Genomic DNA, 22,524 nt, shown 5'->3' with positions numbered 1-22,524 from the left:
AACTTTTATTTAGATCTGATACATGATAAATTTTTTTCCGGATATCAATACTTTAATAATTGATTAAATTGTGTAGTAAGTGTTCAATAAGAACCAACACTAACAAAGGCTGTGCCTAACAGGTCTGTCACTTGGTTGTACCATATTTAAGGCTTACAGTTTAATTGGGATTGCTTGTCCCTGAAATTTAAAATATGTTATGTTTTTACATGCTGTGGTGACATTAGGAGAGTGAGTTAGTAACTACAAGGAAGATAACAATAATTATTTTAAGGTTTTTTTCAATTCCAACTACTGTTATTGTATTTCCACCTCTGAATTCATGGTGGTAAGTAACTTTTTTGTTTGTTCAGGCTCAGAAGTAATCACCAAGGGATCATAATGTACTTTAAAGCTCTTCAATGAAGACAGCACGTGCTAATTGCAAAGTTATAGTCAGAACGTTTTTTTCGGTGGTAGAACAGTGTAAATGGATGTTGCGAAGACTTTCAGACATTTACAGAGTGTCTTTGTTTTAAGAAGCTAACTTACTAGGACATGGAGACAAAAAGAAGTTATTGTTACAATGGCAGTTACATTTTGATATTCTAGACACAGTTCTCAACTATTAAACCATAAGAAAGAAGGCCTGTTCCTGATCAGGTGTGTGAGAACGAAACTGTGATGCCATTCTGTCTCTTTGCAACTACATTTCAGTACGTGAACTGTAGTTATAACTGCTTGGTTACATTAGTGAAGATGTACATAATAATACTAATGGTATTTCAGATTAAGTTACTTTGTAACAGATGACCCAGTGATAGTAGTGAAATAGAGGAATTTACATAGTAAATTTATAGAAAACCTCTTTTGGGACTGCCTCAGGCAGTAGTAAGCAGGGTGCCAGAAGTCTTAGAACTGCAGCTCAATTCTACAATTACAAGATCCAACGAAGTCTTTTGTACAATATCATATCTCCTGTTATCGTGTTTCACACACTTGGAATTGATTACTCTCATTTTCACAACATTAGAAGAAAGAAAGAAACTGTCTGTGAGCTGTGAATGCACTTTTTTAAAAAAATTGAAGCCTTTGTGTAGGTCTTGCCTTTGAAACTAGAGGCTGCTAGCTCACCAAAGTGATGTGCTGTAGTTGACTGGCTCTTGAGAAAAACTCCCTGTGGTTGATGGACGTGGACAGAAGAAATCTTTGATATCCTTCCAGCGCTGTAAGGGGTTAGCGGTCTGCAAACTCGAACTACTTGTCTCCAGCAGGTGGAGTATGCCTTGTGGCTGGTTTTCCTGCAGGACAGAAAGGAGCGTGCTTTCAAGGCAAAACAGTGTTTTTAATCACATCATCTATTCCTTTCCCTCATCTGTGTTTTTCAGAATGAAACAATTTTCTCTGTTTCTAATCAAGAGTCTAGTTTTCTATGAAAATGACAGTGTTGGCTTACAAAAATCAAGCATATTAATGTAAATCCCATATGTTGCTATGTTTTGTAATGCAACTGCTTTTTATCAATATCTGTGTGGTGCTGGCTGGCAAGGAATGAGAAGATAATTCTGTCTGAAATGAGCAAATTCTGTGAAAGGCTGATAGGAAAAAAGAACTGCTGTACAGTTACAACCATGAGATTTTGGGTTTATACTTTCATTCCCAATAGATGCACCAAAATACTTGGTATCAAAGCACTTCTTTGGCCATTCTTTTTGTTATATGCTGCATCTTTTGAGAGTGTTACTAGAGTATACGTGATCAGAAAATCAGCACAAATCTTTAAGGTTTTGTTCTTTTAACCAGTCTTCAAAATAAATACTTAATTGACAGTTAACAGGCAACTGACTAAGAGCATCCTAAACATACAAAAATACCCTTGCTTTTCATGTATTTAGTTTTCTGAACAAAAGGGAAGTAATTTTGAAGTGAATTGCTAAATGGCTTGAAGTATTAATACATTCATCAACTATAAAGATAGTTAAAGTAAATAACCCCATTGATATCATCTTTATGTAGGCAAAATACAGATTTCTTAAATGTATAAATTTCCTTGGTATCATATCGATTTTAAGATAGAAGAAATCCTTTGTAGCATAAAACTCACTAAGGCTTATGAATAGTTATCTGAATAAATTGAGATTTTTTTGAATGTAATTTAGTTAGCCTGGGCTAGTTTTTAGTAAAAGTTGTGTGTTTTTATAATTACAAATCAATATCTTGATATTTTGGTGCTGTCTCCTTTTACTTTGAAAATTATTTACAAAGTGTATGTTCTCAAATAGTATTTTAAAAGTAAAATTGTGTGGTTTATGTAAACTTAATTTCAGATCAGACACCAACACCAACTAGATTCTTGAAGAACTGTGAAGAAGTTGGCTTATTCAATGAATTAGCAAGCCCTTTTGAAAATGAGTTTAAAAAGGCTTCCGAAGATGACATTAAGAAAGTAAGTTCATGTAAATTTTCTTTTCAGTCCTGCTGTTCAACTGAGAAAAGCAAACCTGAGTTTATATGTTGTCTTTTAAACTATACCAGAAGCTGTTGGCCAGCTGCCCGTGTATAATCTTCCATGGGGAGAATACAGAGGTTAAGATTACTTTTCTGCAGGTTAGTTTACATGAGAAGAATGGGCACTGGAACACACTGATTTTGTCTGAATTCTCTAAGTATTTGCCTGTGTATCTGTTGAAGTTCACCATTAGCTTGATTGAAATTTCATTAGGCTCCAAATAATTTTTAAAAGTCAGAAAATTAATGAATTTTGCAGAAAGACATTTGAGAAGAAAGAAGTGAAAACAATAATATTAAATACTTTAACAATTCAGCACAACCACTAAATTTGGAAATGTCAGTAATTTGATAACAATTGTGTTTGCTTTGTCAGTTAAATTATCATTTTTACCTAGAAATTACTGATCACAACCTAAACATCTACATTGCTTTTTTTTACAGTACACTAAAATCTAAGCAGAATTTACAGTTTCTGTTCAGCATTTAATGTTCTTTCGTGAGGAACTGTCCTTAAGTTTAAACATGCTTTCTCCTATTTCTTCTATAACTTGCTAGCCCTAACTAGTTTAGGGCCCAAACGTATAAACTCTTCTGCAAATGAAAATTTTTGTGTCCCCTTTGAATGATTTTACCTTTGCCTGATTGTATGCTTTAACTTCCACAGACAGTGACATTAAAAAATAAGTAAAGTTTCTTTTATACACATGTATGTAGACTTTACAGAATCAGTGTCTGGTTACTCTCTGTTTCAGTAAAGATTTTAGTAGGCACTTGTGAACAGGACTCATTTCTGCGTGTTCTTGATGAAAACTCACCTTTGCTTTGAGCTCACAACTGTGCCAAATCTTTTTTAATTGGTGTACGGTAACTTTCTTGAAATCATGTGAATGATAAAACAAATTCTGTTTTTGATTCTGACTTGACTTTCTTTGTAATTGACCACTTTCTTGGAGGAGGTTACAGTTATTGCAGAGTATTTAAAACATTTCAACAACTTTTAAAATTGATAATTGTTTTCCAAGCTGACAAGAAGAAATACAGTTGTGCTGTGTATCTTTGATAACATAAATAAACAAGAATGGCAAGGGGTAGAAAAAATTACCCTAATAGCAATTCTTCCTAAGGATTTTTTAAAGTAGTTTTGCTTTTTCTGTAGTGTTTCACATTCAGCTGTAATGTGCAAAAAGGTTCCACCTTTAGCAGTTTTTCCTTCTTTTTAATAACCTATTCAGTAAAAAAAATAAAAATGAAATAGAAAAAAAAGCACCTAGAAGAATAATAAGGGGAGTATGAGCTCTGGGGAAATTCTCTTTCAAATGTGTTTGGACAACAGGTTAGATGGTAGTACGGGTTTTCGAGTCAATACGCTGCTTTAAGTATTTTTATAACTGAATTTCTTTGCAGCATTTCAGATGTTCTGGTGGACTTTGTGTGTAGCAATATAAAACTTTTTCAGTAATTATTATCTGCACCAAGTTTGAAATGACAAGTCCATCCGTCATAGCTTTTTTTCTACTTTGAAAATGAAGTTAAGATTTTACACTTAGCGGCGTGTGATGTCATTTATAGAGGGATTGTATCGTAAGCGTAGCCTTTAAGTTTAGTGCTGTCCTTCCTCAATTATAACTCTCCTGTGAATCTTGGGAAAGAAGAACTTCAGAAAAGTGTTTAATCTGGCAATGGAAATTGAAACACAAAGTCTTAGTGAAAATTGGTGTTTATATAGATGCTGGAAAAAGTAGGCTTGACTGCTGACACATCTGCATCAAGATCTTCCAGACATTAGCACCTCACTGTTATTATTATAATAAAGCTAATATTTCTCCTTAGATGCTTGTATTTTCTTACATATTTTATTTTTTAGTGATTTTTTTTTTACACTATTACTTTTAGATGCCTCTAGATCTGTCTCCTCTTGCAACACCAATTATAAGAAACAAAATTGAAGAACCTTCTGTTGTAGAGACAACTCATCAAGATAGTCCTTTACCTCATCCAGAGTCTACTACCAATGATGAAAAGGTCAGGATTGCTTTTTATTATTGGAATTCGTTATCTGAATCTTCTGATGGTCTTTAGGCTTCTTGTACATGTTGATACCCATACTACTTAACTGGCTGAAAGTAAAAGACTTTGTTAACCACATTTTCTGGATACATACTTAATTTGTTCAATTCTTTAGTTAGCTTTGCTCAGCACAATTTTCTATTTGCCTCACACTGATCATTCAGTAAAACTACAAAGGAAATCAGATTTAGTATTGCTGCTACGTTAAAAAAGTCTTAACTGGGCTCTTTATCCTTTTTTTATGCATCATCAGGCAGCAGTCCTGAAAAAGCAAATGAAGTGTAGCTTGAGACTCTGTGTGTACGTTTTTGTATTTATTCTGTGTTTTCTCATGACTAGTTTTGTGCAGCAGCATGGGGTGTTCCATAAAAATGTACAGGGGTCAAATGGGTGGTCTTTCAAAATTAAGCAGGAAAACTGTATTTCAAAATCCATACCCTTTCAGCTCTACCAGTATGTTTAAAAACAGTGATGTGGGGCAGTTGCTTGTTTAGTGTTTACCTGAAGGCTGGATTTGTGAGGTATTGTCTGTCTCAAGAGAATGTTGTAATTAAATCCATTTCAGAACTGCTGCTCTGGCAGTACTAAAAAGAAGTACTTTGATAATAAGATTGATATGTAACTTGCAGTGTTTTCATCATATGAAGTTCTCTTGGAGCGCACGAATTTGAGCAAAATTAATGGAATGAATTAATTATTTAATCAAGTAGGAATGGAAATAAAAATATAAGGAGGAAAGCATAGTAAGCAGGTTTTCTATGCACATCACTGGTGGGCAGTCTGCATTTGAGGGACTTAAATACCTTGTTTCCAAAAATTAGTGGACTTATTTGGGATTACGAGATAATTCATGTTGAAAGGGGCCATAAGGCATTTCTATTCCAACTTCCTGCTCAAAGCAGAGTTTAGATCTGAGACCAGACCAAGAGACTCAGGACTTTATGCAGTCCAATCTTGAAACTTCCAGGAAGGGAGAATGCACAATGTCTCTGCTTAATACATTCCAGTGCCAGACTGTCCTTGTGAAGGTAATGTTATTCTTTGTATCCAGCTTACCTCTTCCACTTGCACCACTTCTCTTATCCTCCCAACAGACAGTGTACGTGACAGAAAGTCAAGAGAATTCCAGTAGAGAATTGTCTTCAGAAGGCTATGCTGAGTTTTATAAATTAGGAAAGATGAGTAATTGTGGCTTATTGAAGCAATCATGTAGTCAAAAATAGTAAAACTGGTTTAAAAGAATACACGTAAGAGCTGCTTTGATCAAGCATATCATAGTCCAAATCTTAAATCTTCTTCTTTGTTACATAGTTTGGAGAGGTTAGTTTGTTTTTGTCTGCAAATAATTATTCTAAGTGCTCAAGTCTTGGCAGGAAAAAATATTAACGTCTTATTTTACAGTAGTGGTTCAGTATCTCATTAGCATCATTACAAGTGCAAATTGTATCTAAATGCCTGGCAGTGCTTATAAACTTATTCATTATGTAATTTCAGTGTTGTCACTGTAACAGTGCTGAAGTGAAAAGCTGCTGCAGCTTAATGTTGTTTTGATGTCTGATTGTAGAGACAAGCTGAGCAAGGATGAGGGTGCTGCTTGGAGTGTGCTGCTGCTGAATGTGGCCTGCAGAAGTTGAGAAATGTGAGCAGAGTGTTGCTGTTTTCTCAGTTAGATTTTTATATTCTCCTTCTATAGGTGTGTTGAAGGAGGGCAGGTTTGTTGCTTTTCTTCAGGGCATAGCTGGTTTTAAAATTATTATTTTATTAAATTATGCCATCGTAACCATCCCCTTGGCTGAATATGTTTCAGTAGTCTTAAACGGTCACAGTTAATGTATGTGGAAGGAGGTTCTCATTTTCTTTGTAGTTGTCAAAGGAATTTCTTAGGCACTCCTGAAAATTATGCTTCATCCTATTTTTAGTATTCTAGGAGAGTTTTCTTAGTTCCACGAAGCTTCAGTAGCAGTTGTTATTCTATGTAGAATAGACTAAGATACCATTATAAGTACCTAAAGCCTTTTAGCCATAAAATAATAAGCAAATAAAGATTAACTTCTTATTTCAGAGTTTCCAAGCTCATTATAGTTTCTTATTAACGATATTTTAGAAGGAGACCCTCAACAGAGTTTCTCAAGTTGTTGTTGTTGTTGACAGGTAGCTAATTCCCTAAACTAATTATTTCAAAGCCATTTGTTTTCTTAGTGTTAATCAATTACAGCAATAGTTCTGGCCATCTGCCTTTCTGTATAAAGAATTCCAAGTGTTCATTGATTGTATCAGGAAGTTTTTGCATATTTGCTTTTAGAGTCAAAATACTTGCAAATATGCAAGTATTGAAAACAAATGTAAAAATATAATTATCATCCTCTGTAAAATGTTTTCTGAACTTCAGTGGTTTTTAGTTTCAAGAATAAAAGGATGGGAGAGGTCCTTTCAATAAATCTTCAGTATCTTTGAATATACTTAAACTTCTTTTTCTTTTACAGGTGGGTAAAATCTCTTAAGGTCGTGATTCTGCCAATTTATCTTTTTTATTTTTTTTGTCCTTGTTCTTTAGCAGAATTTACAGACTACCCTATTTTAGACAAAATTTACACTTCATAAGAACAATTCTTTGGCTAGTGAGTATCTTTATTGGAGTGGTGTGCCTATGGGTTTTTATATGTTGCTAAAATGACAGTTTCTTGTAGATCCAATGCATCTCCCGCTTACATTATTGCAGCATTGTTTAAGTAATTAGCACGTTTATGTTTTCCAGAGTTAAACTTAATGTGTGTTAGTGTGAGAAGAGGAAATTGAAAATACTTTGTTTTCAACTGAATAGACATGTTATTCTTTGAATGTTTGGTGATCATTTCTGTTCTTCTAAACAAAGCACCGTATTTAAGATAGGCTGTATTTAATAGAGTTGCGTTCACATGAGGTTTCTGTTCTCAGAATTTCATAGAATTAAGTTATGTTACTAGATTGATCTTTGGTTGCTGAAATACATGTACCATGGAGTACTTGGTGTGAAAGTTGCAAATTACCTTTCTCCAGGTAGATGCTCCAGGAAGAGATTCAGTTTACAGTCAATCTTTATTAGGATGCTCACCAGTTAAGCTGTTATCAATAGCCAGTGTTCACACAGTGCTGTAACTTACAGCATTGCATAGTTGAAGCTGAAGTTGGGAGGCCAGTCTCAGCTGCTTGCTCATAAGTGGAAGGTTGTAGTGATGGAAGGTTAGGTGGCTGTTTGGTAAGTCTTTTAGGGGGTCCATTCTTTCATCAAGCCCATATCATCCTGTAGTCGTTGCTTGCTCATAGCAGCCACCAAGTTTGTGGACATTACCTGAATCATACAGCATGTTGACATGGGTGCTGTGCACACCCTGGTGACCATGTGCAGATTCAGCTGCTCTTCTGAGTTTATCCATTTTTACAAATTCATCAGGGCTGTTTTTCTCTGGAGCTTATCAGTTTTTCACATGCTGCCTTTGAGCACGTTTCTCTCCTTAGACCGTTGTTTTCTAGAGCTATTGCCCCATCTGTTCACACAGGTACTTAAAAAAAACTCCCCCAGACCTGTTGCATTGCCGTGGGGGGGTCTCGCAGTTGCTGACAACACAGACCCATACAGAAAAGGGTCTGTTCTGGCAGTACTGTTACTGAGAAGGTATGAATATCTGCATGAGTGCATTTTTGTCTTAAAGTTGTAACGCACCATGGCTCTGTGGCTGTAGCTACCTGTTTGTTATTTTTCACCTTTTTTTAGAAAGTAGTCATTACTTTGTCATGAGTATTCACTCTGTGGTGCTCATATATCTGCATTTATATTTATATGTGTATATATTTGTGGTTGCTGTATATAAAGATGTTTCTGGTGAAAAAGCAAAAAAAAACCAAGCTTCTTAAAGCTGTTGGTTCTGCTACATATGGCAAAGATGGGTGTTCCTGTGTTCAAGTCCTACAGTAGGAATACACTTTGTGGTGACTCTGCTAACCTACTTGGTTGCAGTAACAATGCTGGTAGTAGTGGCAAACAGCAGGTAGGAGAAAATGAAACAGAAACAAGTGAAGAATGGCACAATGCTATATTTTCAGTTAACTCTTGCTAGATTCAGGGCAAGTGTTCTCCCCTTCTGCCTTCCTCTAATTTCTTACAGTCAAGAAGCTAGTCTGCTTTCTGTGGCCCTTCTCAGAGAGTAAGATCTGCACAGCTGTTACATCAAATTCCTCATTTGTGAAGAAGTGTTCAACCCTGTCCTAAGAATATGCCTCTTCCTATTTCTTTTCTTTTTCTGTAATTCCATACTGTACTTCTGTTTTCTTTGGGCACTCGTCCATAACCTTAGGTACTGTGTTCAAGTTTTATAATGTATCATTTCACTAGATTGATATTGATGCTAAAAAAAAAAAATAAATAAAATTATGTATTGTTGTCTTCCTTGCTGTATTTCTGTTGTTCTCCCAAAACTCTCTCACCGTGAATAGGCTCTTTTAGGTCCCTGGGGGAAAAAGATGAATGAATTAATGAACCCTGATGTCAAATCTAGCCTGTGTATTTCAAAGGGGAGGAAATTTCATTATCTGAAGTTTTTTTGTTTTTTTTTTAAAGCCCACATTTTGCTAGCCCATATACAGTTCTGTAAAGTACTTGGATGCTTATTTTCCAGGGAATGTACACAAAGAACAAAACCAAACAAAAAAACTAAGATGGCTAAGACACGGTACTTCAAGCTTTGTTAATAAATATTAATAACTTGAGTTGAATTCCCGTCAATACACATTGTGTGACATCTGTGTGAGAAGTTCTATTTGAAATAATGTCTCACAGCAGAGCAACTAAAATAAGCTGGTCTCAAGAGTGTAGCTTTGTGCCCTGGACTGTAGAGTTAGTGTGAAAATACCAAATAACTTCAAAAAAGTCCCATGTAAAGACAATCTGAAGTCTGACCATATGAAAGCTTTCTTGAGAAGGAAGGTACTGGTTTTGGTAAGGCATTTCTGGTTTCACTGGGTTACTTGTACTATGTTGCGCCTCATAATGTGTGCTACCTGATTGCTAAGCTAAGAATTGCAGTGAGTGTTGTCTGTTACATAGTTGTAGCCAGGAAATTCAATTCCTGCGCTCAGATCCTTTTCTCTGTGTCAGGATATCCAAATATTTGTCATAGTACTCTCCATGTAACATTCCAGGGAGCTGTTACTGCATAACGCTGTACTTATAAAGCATATACAAGTCACGTATAAAGTAGCATAAATTGTTTTTTTTCCTTTTTTCTAGAAAATAAACCTATTTTGTTTTTGTTTAAAGATGATACAATAGCTGAATTTGAAATGTTCGTAAGAACACCATGAAATATTTTATTTGTTGTGGGTGCAATGGTGCAGATAGCACCAGTGAGTTTCTTGCTATAAAAATATTTAACTAATAATTAGATTTGATCGGATATTAACTGTAACTTTATCATAAATGGAGCCAAGATTGGTCATAAAACAAAAATAACGCTAATATTTCATTTTTGTGATTAAAATAATTAATCTGAAGATTTTTAATTTTTTTTTAAATGTACAACTGATTCTTCTTGCTGATTCAGATGCTGGAGAACTTCTGATACGTTCTTTTAAATTAAATTCCTTTTATGATCTGAATTCATGGTGCATAACTGTATTTTTCAAACAAAATCTTTTGTTTCTCCTCAGGAAGTGTCACTGCAGCAGACTGCACAGCCCACATCAACGATAGTTCGTCCAGCATCGCTACAGGTTCCTAATGTTCTACTTACGAGTTCTGACTCCAGCGTTATTATTCAGCAGGCAATACCGTCACCAACGTCCAGTACTGTTATTACCCAGGCTCCATCCTCTAACAGACCAATAGTGTAAGTCACATAAAACTTGGTGTAATGCTTTCTTGCAGTTTCCAGAAAGATTGTCTTGCTAACTGTCAGTTACTGTTTCTTTGGTTATTATACAACTTAGAGACAGTTGGGTGAAAGTGGTGCTTCTGTACATGTGAAATGCTATTCCGTGTTCTTCACGTCACCAAGTTCATGTTTAGTCTCTAAATATTACATTAAAACTGTTCATATAGGCATATATTTATACAATGTATAAGGTTGTTCTCTTCTCTGGGTAAGTTTTCTCTAATACATGTAATTCCTTTTTCAGTCCAGTTCCAGGCCCGTTTCCACTGCTGTTACATCTTCCTAATGGACAAACCATGCCTGTTGCTATTCCTGCATCTATTACAAATTCTAATGTACATGTCCCTGCTGCAGTTCCAGTAAGTAAGCATGATGTTACATTAATTTGAAAGTGTAGCAGGTTTGCATAAGTGCAGCATAGAACTTGAAACAGCTGTTTTGGTTTCAGAGGGTAGTGGTGTCAAATACTCTGTGTTATGATAACATACTCAGGCTTTCTTCATTTTTATACTTTATCTGGTCAGCTTGTTAGACCTGTCACCATGGTGCCTAGTATCCCAGGAATCCCAGGGCCTTCCTCCCCACAGCCAGTGCAGTCTGAGGCTAAATTGGTAAGTGAAAAACTCCATTATTCCTCAAGAAGACTAACTTGAGAAATTGATTAAATTTTATTGCTTTTTAGAATGGCTTTAGTTTTCTTTTGTTAGTCTAAAATCTGCAACTACAAATTTAATGAAACTGAAGAATAGCTGCATTTGGATTATAATTATTTTAAATTCCGGTGTATGTCTTTCTTTTAAATGGTCTTCAAATGAACTCTTTCTTGCTTCTTGCATTGGAGGATTAGAAATGTTAGTAGTTAAAAGAAAGACAAATACAGTAGCTTGTCGATGGTGAACATCATCTTCGAAGAATGTAGTTCTTCCTGTAAGATGTGATGTTTCTTGGTTTAAAAAAAAAAAATCTAGGAAAAGAAAGTGCTGTGTTAACAATGTTTTCAGACTCTCAAATATAATCCAGTTGACAAATTTTTTTGTAATATGCTGCTGACATACTTTAGAAGTTGTATTGTATGTTTTCGGTTGTGTGTGGGCTGTTTTGTTCAGGGGGTATTGTATGGGGAAATTGTGAGTAAAACAGGCAGAGATTTAAAAAGAAAAAAATATTAGTAATCAAGTTATGCTGGTAGTTTGAATTAAAAACTATCAGTTGCTTTGCTGTTTTTGCTGGCTTTTTCTTATTGCCCCAACTATTTTAATAACATATTATTAGTAACAATTAACCCACTTATCTAGGTATCAACAGAAATGTAAAATGCTTTTGTCTTGTGAAGCAGTGTTCCTCTTTTGAGGAACTAAAAAAGAATCAAGAATACCTGCTAGATTTTTTTTTAATTTTGAACAGCAATATTGTTGAGTGGGAGGATGATCTTAGCATTCTTTGTCTTATTTCTCTTTACCTTTTCTTAGCCATTCTCCTTCCCAAACTTTTCTTAATTCTGTCAGGTTATCCTTTCAGTTTCATTAAAATAGTGTAGAGAGGAACAGAAAGGATAGAGGTCTCTTTCTGTTCATCCTTATCCCACTAGGAATGTGGAATCACAGAATTGCTTGGCTGGGAAGGAATCTTAAAGCCCATCCAATTCCATAAGTGGGCATGGTTGCTACCCCCCATCAGAGTGGATAGCAGATCAGAGCCCCGGCCCCTGTCCAACCTGGCCTTGAAACATCTACAGACATGGGGCATACAGAACCGCTCTGGGCAGCCTCCTATACCACCCTTTCAGTGAAGAATTTCTTCTTAATGTCTAACCTAAATCTGCCCTCTTTTTGGTTAAAAGAATTTGCCCTTGTCTTATATCAGGCTGTGTAGAAAGTTGTTCTCCCTTTGTTTATAATCTCCCTTCAATAACTTAAATACTCTTCTCCAGGCTGAACAAGCCCAGCTCCCTCAACCTTTCTTCAGAGGAGAGCTGCTTCAGCCCTCTGTTCATCTTTGTGTCCTATTCTCAATCTGCTTCTTCCTTATGCTGGGGGCCCCGGGCCTGGTAATAACTTCAGTGTAACCAGGTCTGATGGGATGAAATTTATCTTAAATATAGGAGAGAAGAAGCTAAAAAAGTGAAAATGAGATTTGGTTTTGCCCACAGATGTTGCACGTTTGTAGTTATTAGGAGACTCGTGTGAAGTTTTGTTTTGTGAAATAAGGATAAATTATCATCTAATATGCATTTCTCATTGTTGGGCTGGAATTTAGGTTCTTAAGCAGATTACTCTTGAGCGATCTGTCCTTATGAAGCTTTAAAGCAGGGGAGAAAATACACGTATGCAGTGGAGATTTTGATCTCTCACTGGAAGAAGCAATCACTTGGATGCAAAGAACAACAAAGATCATTAGACTTAAAATTTAATAGTCTCGTTAGTCTTCTCGTTAGAATTTAGCTAATATATGCACTTCAGTGATTGCCTATATTTTTTTTTAAATGAGACTGTAAAAAGTATATTTGCAGTTATTTCTTCTTTCTTTCCTTGTTTCCTAATACAAAGCATGAGCAGAATTCAAGAATATCAGAATTATGTATGTTTCTTATGCTCATATACTTTTATATAGTGCCTATTCATGAAAATAAAAACCTTAATTTCTTATTGCTCCTCAAGTAAAGGCAACTTAATGAGAATTTTAACGTTTCTGCAGAAAAGCTTCCAAAAGGAAGACTAACTCACTCTGCCATGTGATGCATTGTTGACAGATATGTTATGGTTTATTAACTGTAAAGTTCCATTTAATTTTAAAAATCCAAACCTTTTGTGATGCCAAGTACTTTCTTCTATTTAATTTTTTCTTATATCTCTTGAAAAATATTTTTGCTTGCAACAGATCCAATTCTTCGAAGGTATAGTATCAGTTCTATTTTTCATTTGTGTTCTGGGCTAAGACAAGAAATCTTACCTATTTTTGCAACTACTTGTTTTCTTTTCACTTTATTGATAGTTCTCCTGAAAGGTGAAATATAAACTATTCTATTGAGTTAAATTTAATCACTGATCAAATGATGTGTGTTTCATCTACTAACAGTAGACTGCAATTTATGGATTTATTGGTATGTTTAAGCAGAAGGTAGGGAGCAGTTACTGCATCCACTTCTCTGGGATGAAGCCTGTCAGCCTGATATTCTTACTGCATTTTTAAATGGAATACTGAATGAAGAGGGACAGCTGTGATGTTGCTCTCTCAGCAATCGGGGCATAGGAGTCAGGATTTTCTGTTGGTTTTTTCCTTTTTTAATTGTCTATTAGTTGGAGATTTTTTGTACTTTACAGACAAATGTTGCAATCTCTCACAAATTTTTTTTCATACTGCATTGTAAAATGTAGGAACAGAATATGTAGCAAATATTTAAAAAATAAATAAATGCTCAGTTGTCTTCGTAACATTGCATCTGCTCTGCAGATACGAAGGTAAGTTTTATAATGTATGAGTTGCAAGATGGGAGAAGTTCATAGGTTCAGTGCAGCTCCAGAGGGTTTTGTCATGTAAGCTTTTGGCCATAATTGTTCAAACCTTACTTTTCCTTAAAGCCCATCGTTTCCTAATGCAATAGTCTGCATTTTCTACTGTCCGTATGTATGACAATACTGTTTCAAGGTGTTCTTAACACAGATCTACCTGCTTCAGAGATTCGGGGTAAAATTCTTGAAGAAATGTTAGAAGCAGCTTTTCACTTGAAGATGGGAACCGGGAGCTTCCCTTCATTTATACTTTGTGCCATTCTTTACAGAGGTTATTTCTGCCATTCTTTTTTTTTGCATGATGTTTCAAGCAGCTGAGATATGTTAGAGTATGATCAGAAAGCTTGTTGTGCTCTGATTTCATTCCTCATCTCAATTCTTCATTTCTCTCTTAAGTGTTTACAAAAGGATACAGTTACAGATATTTATATTTTTGCCTTAAAGTGAAGGTGAGAATTTTGACCTTTAAAAATATATATATTTTTGTATTTGTATTTTTGTTACTTTCAATGATTGTAGAGATTTGGCATTTAAATATGAATTTAATATTTAATTTAATTTCTATTGATTGATGTTAAAATATCCAAATTTTCTTATTATTTTATGAATACCTATTTTTGTGAACTACTTGTGAACTGCATATACCGAATTGTATATACAACATCATACATTTATTTTTATAAAATCATGAGTCAACTACAGTAAAAACAAATTGAGTTTCTGACTTCTAAAAGCTAAAGGCTTTTAGAACACTTGCAGAAGTCTTGTTTCATAATTGGTGTAGGGTGCCTTCCTGGAACACGATTAAGGCTTTCCTTCATCTGTCCTGGGAGTTTATAACCCTTAAGAGACCTAATATAGTTGCTGAGTAACTCCCCCACTCCAGCCCCAAAATGAACAGCTTTTTGAAGTCAGTTTCTAAGTAGGCTCTCTTCATTGTATTATAGTGTCCCAGCTTAGCGCACAATAATCAAAATTCTGATCAAAATTTGATCAAAATGTTTTCAATCTGATATCAGACTCCTTCAGAAAGACAGTTTTGATTTTTTCGTGTGAAGAGAGTTATTGAGTCATGACTTTGGGAACACTGCTCTCTCTTTGTTAAAGTTGCTGGACGTTAAATAATCACATGAATTCTGTGGAGGAGCAGCTGCGTATGAAAACAGGTTCACTGAGTGTAATAGCAGATAGAAAAAAAAAAACAACCAACTGCAAATAATGCAACTACAAAGCAGATAAGATAAAAGCCACGAGACAAAAATATTATATTGTCTATGTAACAATCCACATCCCGACAGTTGGTGACCTTGTTGCATACTGTTCTCAACTCAAACAGCTAAAATATAGTGGAGGAAGAATGTTTTAAGTACAGTCTTGTGTGTGTGCTTCATCACTGCAACCTATACAGTGTTACATATGCAATGCCATATGTGTGTCAGTGCTATGGGATAATTGTGCACAGTTGGATTGCATTTTTATTTCATTGTACACTGTTAAGCTACTGTAGCAAATATGTGTTCCGTTCGCACCTGTAACAGGCACTGTTACTGCAGTTTGAGTATGATTGGAACCTGTAACTCTTGTTGCCTGCAGAGTTGATTGAAATATGACTAGAGATTTCATTCAAGAACAACCTTTTGTCTTCTGCTGGTATTCTTTTGAGTGTATCCTTGTTGTACTGGGAGTGACAGTAGGAATGAAAATGGGTTTCACATTTCTGCAGTGCTCTGAAAATAAATTGTCCACTTTTATAACATGATTTCATATTAGTTGTGCAGAGCAAACTAAATGCTACATAGTTTAGTAAAATAAAATGTACAGATTAATCTTGTAATATTTTAGAAAATGTTAGAATTAGATGTAATAGCTGTTACAAAAACAAAGAAGCTTCTCAGGTAAAGGGTGCTTGGATGTTAACAAGATGGTGTTTAAAGGTTCCTTCCAACACAGACCATTCTATGATAAGAATTTGTAATTCTAAGTACTGCATAGTTGCTTCTGATCTGTTTGTGAGAAGATCTGAAACTGTATGCTTTCAGAGATTAAATCTGAGCCGTGAGCTGTTCCTAGTTGTAGTGCATCCCTTTTTCCTGAGTGTATGGATTGTGGCTGCAAACCTAATGTTCATACCCTTCTGCGTGGGTTGCAGAAGTTTCTCAGTGAAAGAAAAGTTGTTCTAACTTTTACACTAACAATTCCCCTGCCTCCTTCCCCTCATCATGTAAAATCTTTTGTCACAAACTGAGAAATGGCTTGCACGCAGTGGGCAGCCAGTGGGCTTTCTGCAGGAGGTTTCTACTGAGAATTGACAGGGCAGCTTGGCAAATGTTCAGAAGCCTGCATTAACTTGCTTGAGCCCGGTATGGGACCCCGTGTTCAGCAGAATTCTTCTGACCTGTCTCTCTGCATGCCGAGCTAATCAGCAAACACCTAATGAGCCTACTCTAAAGAAACAGACCCTCTCACAACCTACTTCATTTTCATATGTTCTCTGGGGGTGGAGAGACAAGTCTTCATAAGGACTGATGATGCTGCAAAGACCACAATAATGATAATTAACTTGCTGAATTTAGAAGATTATGCTGTTAATTAGTTGCAAAATAAAGATAAGTAATAGAGCAGCAGATGGTAGGATAACACCCAGGAGAAGGAGGGTTATTACTCTGATGAGCTTTTGTGGCAGATATGAAATATGGATCTGAGTTTTCATGAATTGTTTCTGGAGAATATTATCTTGTTTCCATGAGCTCTTGATGGAGTGATCTATAGTCCTACCAAATTTTGACAAATGCAGTGAGGATTTGTTTTCAAAGATGTACATAAACAATAAAACCTTGCTAATCAAGACTTTAAAGGCTATTAAGCTATTTGAAAATACCACTTCTAGGTTGCCCATAGTAAGCAAAAAAAAATGTTAAACTGAGTTTTTTATCAACTTTCCTCACACATTAATGCTGATGTATGTTTATGCTAATATTTGTTTCAATATACTGGATTTTTCAAACTGAGATTCCCAAGATTCCCATAATGTTTGATGTCTCACTATTCACAGGAAGTACAACATCCACACAGTATTTTGTTCCAGCACTACCTGCTGAGATATGAAATGCTTAAATTGAATATCCTTGGAGAATGTGTAATAATACTTTCCACGTTATTTCTCACTTTTTTATGAACTACTATTTCAACTTTGAAAATGTGATATAAAGCTAAAGCCAGTGATTTTGCATTTTTTTTTCCAAAAGCTTCTAATTTGATTTAACAATGTAATTTTCAAAAGAAGTGTATTTACTAACATACAAAACAATAATATTTGAATGTTAGCATTACAACATGGAAAGCTCTCCTTTATTCGTATATCCCTATGCTTATATGTTTTATAAGTAGTACTTTATATTTACTTTACTTTTGCCATTTTCAAATTAAATGGGCAACATACAAATGTAATAGCATCAACTTTTAGTCTAACTTTGTAAATATGTCTGTAACACAGAAATGAAGAGTTAAAATATGAACCTGGACAATAATAAGTTATTTGCCTTATGTGAGAAAAACCGCAAAAAACAGTCATCAAAACTCAAAGCCTACTCAAATACTCATTACTTTTATTTAATCTCCCACGTTTTCTGACCTTAGCCAGTCTTTTACTAGAGTGGATATGTTCAGTGAAACTTATTTAAGGAGCTGGCTTTTTGCAAATGCTACAAAGCATTTCCAACAGTTCACAGAGTTTTTTGGTGGTTGGTTTTTTTTTGTATGTGTGGTGGATGCTTGCATCAAAATTTGCTCATACAACCACAAACAGAATTGAACAGGCACACTGACCATCCACATACTATTTAAGTTTTATGCTACACTGCCTTAAACATTAGAATTTAGCTTGTTGTTGTTGAACTTACATATCCAGACAGTTGAGATGGATGAAATCTAATCACAGTGGAAGAGGAGAATGCCTTTGTATGGTAAGTTACTACGTTGTGGTTGAATAATTATTAATAGATGGTAACACCTGGAACATTTTGCCCAGCGAAGCTTTGAATGCCCCATCTCTGGAGATGTGCAAAGCCAGGTTAGATGGGGATCTCAGTATCCTGATCTTGTGGCTTGATGAAGAAGATCCTCAAATCAACATTTTTATACTTAGATCATGGAGTTTGCTTCAGTAGTTTCAGTTAGAAAGTACTGGGGCCATTCTATTCTTGTTTAAATGGAGGCATAGACTGAGTTTTTTTGGTAGCCTGTGTTTCCATGGTGAATTGGGAAGGTACAAGTTGTCAGTTTGCTTTACTATTGTAAAGGACTTAGGATTTCCAGAGTACAGGAAATCTTAGTATACATACTAAGAGTTGTGGGCATGTTATCTTTAAAAATGGTGTCATCCTGCCCTAAAGCCTGCATCATTGTGAGTTACACACATAAGTTCATCTGTTCCCTTTTCCAAAGTATGTTAACTACCAACCAGCATTAAGAAAGCTTTGGCAGATCTGTTGACAAACTGACATCTTATTTCAGTAATTTTACCACAATAAATTAAACCAACCCAAAACTTACTGTCTCTGTATCTCTGTATGGCTCTGTTTGTTGTTCCTACTCTTTAATTAATAGCTCAAAAGTCAGACTGTTTATAATTTGAAGCTACCACAATGCATAGTGAATTTGTGTGCAACTGTTATTTTGCAGTGTAAAGGTTTTGAATCATTTAACTCGTGTTTTGCTAGTGTAGTGGATCTTAAAAAGATGGAAGTGCTTGAAAGGTCCCGCTTAATGATTCCAGTTCGTGGATTACCAGGCAGAGCTAGGCTGTTAGAAGCCAAATATTTATCTGAAGGAATAATGTGTAAAGGTATACAGAGTGTCCATACAGAGCTGTTGGGGATCTCTTACATTCTTGTTTTCGAGAAGTGCATTTAGAATTTGAGTGGGGTGATGTGTGCTGTCACACTCTATATAGAGCAGTTCCTATCAAAGAGGCTACTAGAGAAGCTTACTGCGTTGGTAAATAGAAGTCACTGAAGCTTCTCTAATAGGAAGCCAGCAAATTAATGTTAGGACCTTCTCATTCTTCTCAGTTCTCTGTATGGTCTTCAAACAGGATGTCTGCTGCTGGTGGTTAGAGGCTACAATCAACTACTTAGAGGGTCAATTTGCCGTATCACAAAGATTTTTTGCAGTTTTGGCAGAGGTGGATCTGCAATCTGTTGCTTAAATGTAAAACAGGAGCCAGGAAATCCTATCAGGGAAGAAGAGAGCTATCATTATATTCCAATGGCTTAATCCTGAGAGGCACTGGATACTGTATGATAGCTGATATGGAGTATCTGTCTGCATGACTGGATGCAAAATCCTTTGTTTTTTTGGACTGACCAAATGCAGCCCAGCTCCAGCATTTTTAAGACATTTTTTAAATAATTAGTACTTTATTGACATTTACTTCATATTCTAAACCACCTTGAAACAAGAATTAATTAAAAAGACAATAACTAAATGTTGTTAATATTATACACAAATGTGTTTGGTATAAGGAATGTGATAGAAAATTGTTACTGTTATGAAATTGTCAATATTTAAAATAAGGACTCCAAATGGAAATATATGAGCCAGCTTCAGACCTAAATATTGCAGCTGAGTACTGTGCCAGTATTCCTGGTTCTGCATGTGTCATTGCAAGTGCAATACAATACCAGTTACAACAACTATTTCTTCATGCTTTCAAGTCATCTCTGCATGGAAACTGTTCATCACCAAGGAGGTTCTTTTGTTTATTTCTCCATGCAGCTTGCAGTCCTTTCTGAGATGTTGTTATGATGATTGCAAGAAGTTATGATTGCAAGTAGATATATGTCTACATTGCTGTTGAAAGCCTGTGAAAAACAAGCAAAAAATCCAGTAGTGATAGAGTTGGAGTTCCTGTTTGCCAAGCGGAGTGGAAGTAACTAATATAAATCATTCATAAGTCCTCAAGTTATCCTATGATTATGTAATTATGTTACCATATTTCCATTATGTTGAGGGGAAAAAGAAATTTTGTTTTCTTTCAGAGACTGAAAGCAGCCTTGACCCAGCAGCACCCTCAGGTAACAAATGGAGATACTGCCAAGGGACATCCGAGTGGGTTGGTGAGGACTCAGTCAGATGAGCCGCGACCACAGTCTCTACAGCAACCTGCAACTTCAACAACTGAAACACCGGTATGACAACAAAGTGGAAATGCATTTCCTGCCCCGTTCCTTGTTACATAAAAACTTTTTTCTTTACTGTTGATTTACAAAGCAGAGCTTAACAAGTTCTATGGAATACTCTCAGAATTAGAGGTTTGAGGGAGAAATTGACTGCTCTGGTGCAATGCTGGCAACACCTTTTATATAGATAGGTAGATATATAGATAGATAGATAGATATAGTTATGCAGCAGACTGCCTTTTCTAGATGATTATATGTAATTTTGCCAGATTGCTATGTCGGTACAGTATGTATTTTGCTGTCGTATCAGTATTTGTGTAGTAATGAAGAGTTTATAATGTTCTTTCTGCAATGCATTATTCAAGGTGATAATTTCAAAATAGGTATTATCTGTCTGTTTAGATTTAAAACTAACTCCTGATTTTTGGAGTGTGCTAGCAGGAATTTTTGCAGTAAGTGAAAATTATACCACTGATTTTGTATAATCAAAAAGAACAGCTTACTTTGTTTTGCATTTATATTACATCTGTCTACTGCATTTCACATCATAAGCACTTTTCTGAACTTCTTAACTGCATCAAGGATAACACTTGTGTTAATTGCTTTAAGGTCCTTTTTGGGCTTCCACAAGAAGAGTTTCAGTACTGTGTCTTTCTGAGCACTGAAAGGAGGTTAGTGAGCTTAGAAGTGGTAGTGTTTTCCTGTGGGGTGGCAGGTGAAAACAGGAAACTAAGGGACAAAAGCTCCAAGTCAGGCTAGAGGTGCTGCTGGAAGAGGTGTTTCCAAAGTGAATCCTGGACAACTGCCATTCTGCTTCTAAGAAACCTGTCAGAAGAGCAGTTTCTTAAGAAAACATTGATAGATGGCAGTGGAAACAGTCACTGTCCCTAAATAGAGGGTCAGTGAGATAAAAGCAAGGTTTACTGTAAGGCTTCGATGTGTTTTTGGGTTGTTTCCCCGTGCTCTTGAAGACTTATTATTACACTGATAACTTCTTTAACGCTTCGTGCTGTTTTCAGGCATCACCAGCTCAGCCTACACAACAAACACCAAATACAGGTGGTCGGCGAAGAAGAGCTGCTAATGAAGACCCTGATGAAAAAAGAAGGAAGTTTCTTGAGCGAAACCGAGCTGCTGCTTCCAGGTGCCGACAGAAACGGAAAGTCTGGGTACAGTCATTGGAGAAAAAGGCTGAGGACCTGAGCTCGCTAAATGGCCAGTTACAGGTATACTTTCTATTTTGAGTAAAGATGGTTAAATCACTCTTGGACAGTGATTCTGCATCGATGGAACTTAAACTTTGCATGAAATCAGAGATGTAAGCTACTTTTAAATGATGTCTCAGGTCAGAATTGAAAATCCAGTATTGAATTGCATATTCCAGCAAAGTAAGAATATAAAAGAGTGTTCTGATTTTAAGATGTGTAAACTTAGGATCATTCCCATTTGTCCTTTGTTCCATTTTAAATAACTTTCAGACAGTGATACTAAGTGACTTGATATGTTGGAGTAAAGGCTTAATAGCCTTACCTTAAAAAATGCCTTGGACTTATCGATTTCTATCACAGTCTGAGTTATTTAAATAATATTTCTTTTATTTCCTTTGGTTCTTTTTAACTTCACTGTTTTTTCCTTTAAAGTGAATGTAGTGCTCGTGAAAGGTGCCTGATTGACATCACTGGAAACTGAAGGCCTCTTTTGTCCACAGAACAGGTACAGCACAGGCAGTGTCAGTGCAAATTTCACCACGCTGCCCTCCCAGTGTGCATAACTCTGAGAGGGAGAGATGTATACTGTAAGAGGGTAGCCTAGTATATATTACCAGTTATTTCTCCACACCATCAGAGGTTTCATTGGAAAGTTGTCACATTGACGCATTTTTCCCCCTTAAACAATCCGTGACCCTTTTGTTTAAATTGCTACTACTACTAAAATATGCTTTCTTAATTTTTTACCACAGCACACAAGAATTGGCAGGAAGTATTGTTTCAAAATAAAAAGTCTGAAAGCATCATTTTAAGAATTATGGAAAGGAAAGCTTGATATTGTTTCCTAAATAAAGCATTTGTTTAGAAAATGCAACAAAAAGTATTTTGATATTTTAAAGTTTGTCTCATTTCCTTAGAGTTGTTCAGTGAGTCAAATTCACAGATCTTTCCTATTAAAACCCTCATTTGGTGCTATTGATGAAGATGTCCCAGCTCAACCACAGAATAGTAGAGCATGTTTTATCTTGTAATCAGCATTAGAAAATATTGGCCACCTTCAGTTTCCTGACTAGAACAGAAGAGTGCATTTAGAAGGGACCTTCAAAGATCATTGAGTCCAAATGAAACCAAAGCACGTTACTGAGGGCATTATCCACATGCTGCT

The 22,524-nt window shown here is 35.7% G+C and overlaps 1 protein-coding gene across 3 annotated transcripts in view; it reads left to right on the top strand.

Moving 5' to 3' along the window:
- ATF2 (activating transcription factor 2) overlaps positions 1-22,524 on the top strand; it is a gene marked incomplete at both ends in the record, with an annotated part of 37,479 nt that overhangs the window by 2,700 nt on the left and 12,255 nt on the right. For 2 of the 3 annotated variants that reach the window (XM_079538832.1, XM_079538834.1), the window contains 7 exons: positions 2,307-2,425; positions 4,384-4,512; positions 10,240-10,418; positions 10,708-10,822; positions 10,988-11,074; positions 20,011-20,160; positions 21,171-21,377. In XM_079538832.1, coding sequence (XP_079394958.1) covers positions 2,307-2,425; positions 4,384-4,512; positions 10,240-10,418; positions 10,708-10,822; positions 10,988-11,074; positions 20,011-20,160; positions 21,171-21,377 — 986 coding nt within the window. The remainder of the gene's footprint in view (positions 1-2,306; positions 2,426-4,383; positions 4,513-10,239; positions 10,419-10,707; positions 10,823-10,987; positions 11,075-20,010; positions 20,161-21,170; positions 21,378-22,524) is intronic. The other variant, XM_079538833.1, reaches the window with a different exon arrangement.

This window comes from Tetrao urogallus, assembly GCF_951394365.1.
Source record: "Tetrao urogallus genome assembly, chromosome: 8".
Lineage (NCBI taxonomy): Eukaryota > Metazoa > Chordata > Aves > Galliformes > Phasianidae > Tetrao > Tetrao urogallus.
Note: the sequence above shows the minus strand (reverse complement) of the source record. Positions and strands in the feature narration are given on the sequence as shown.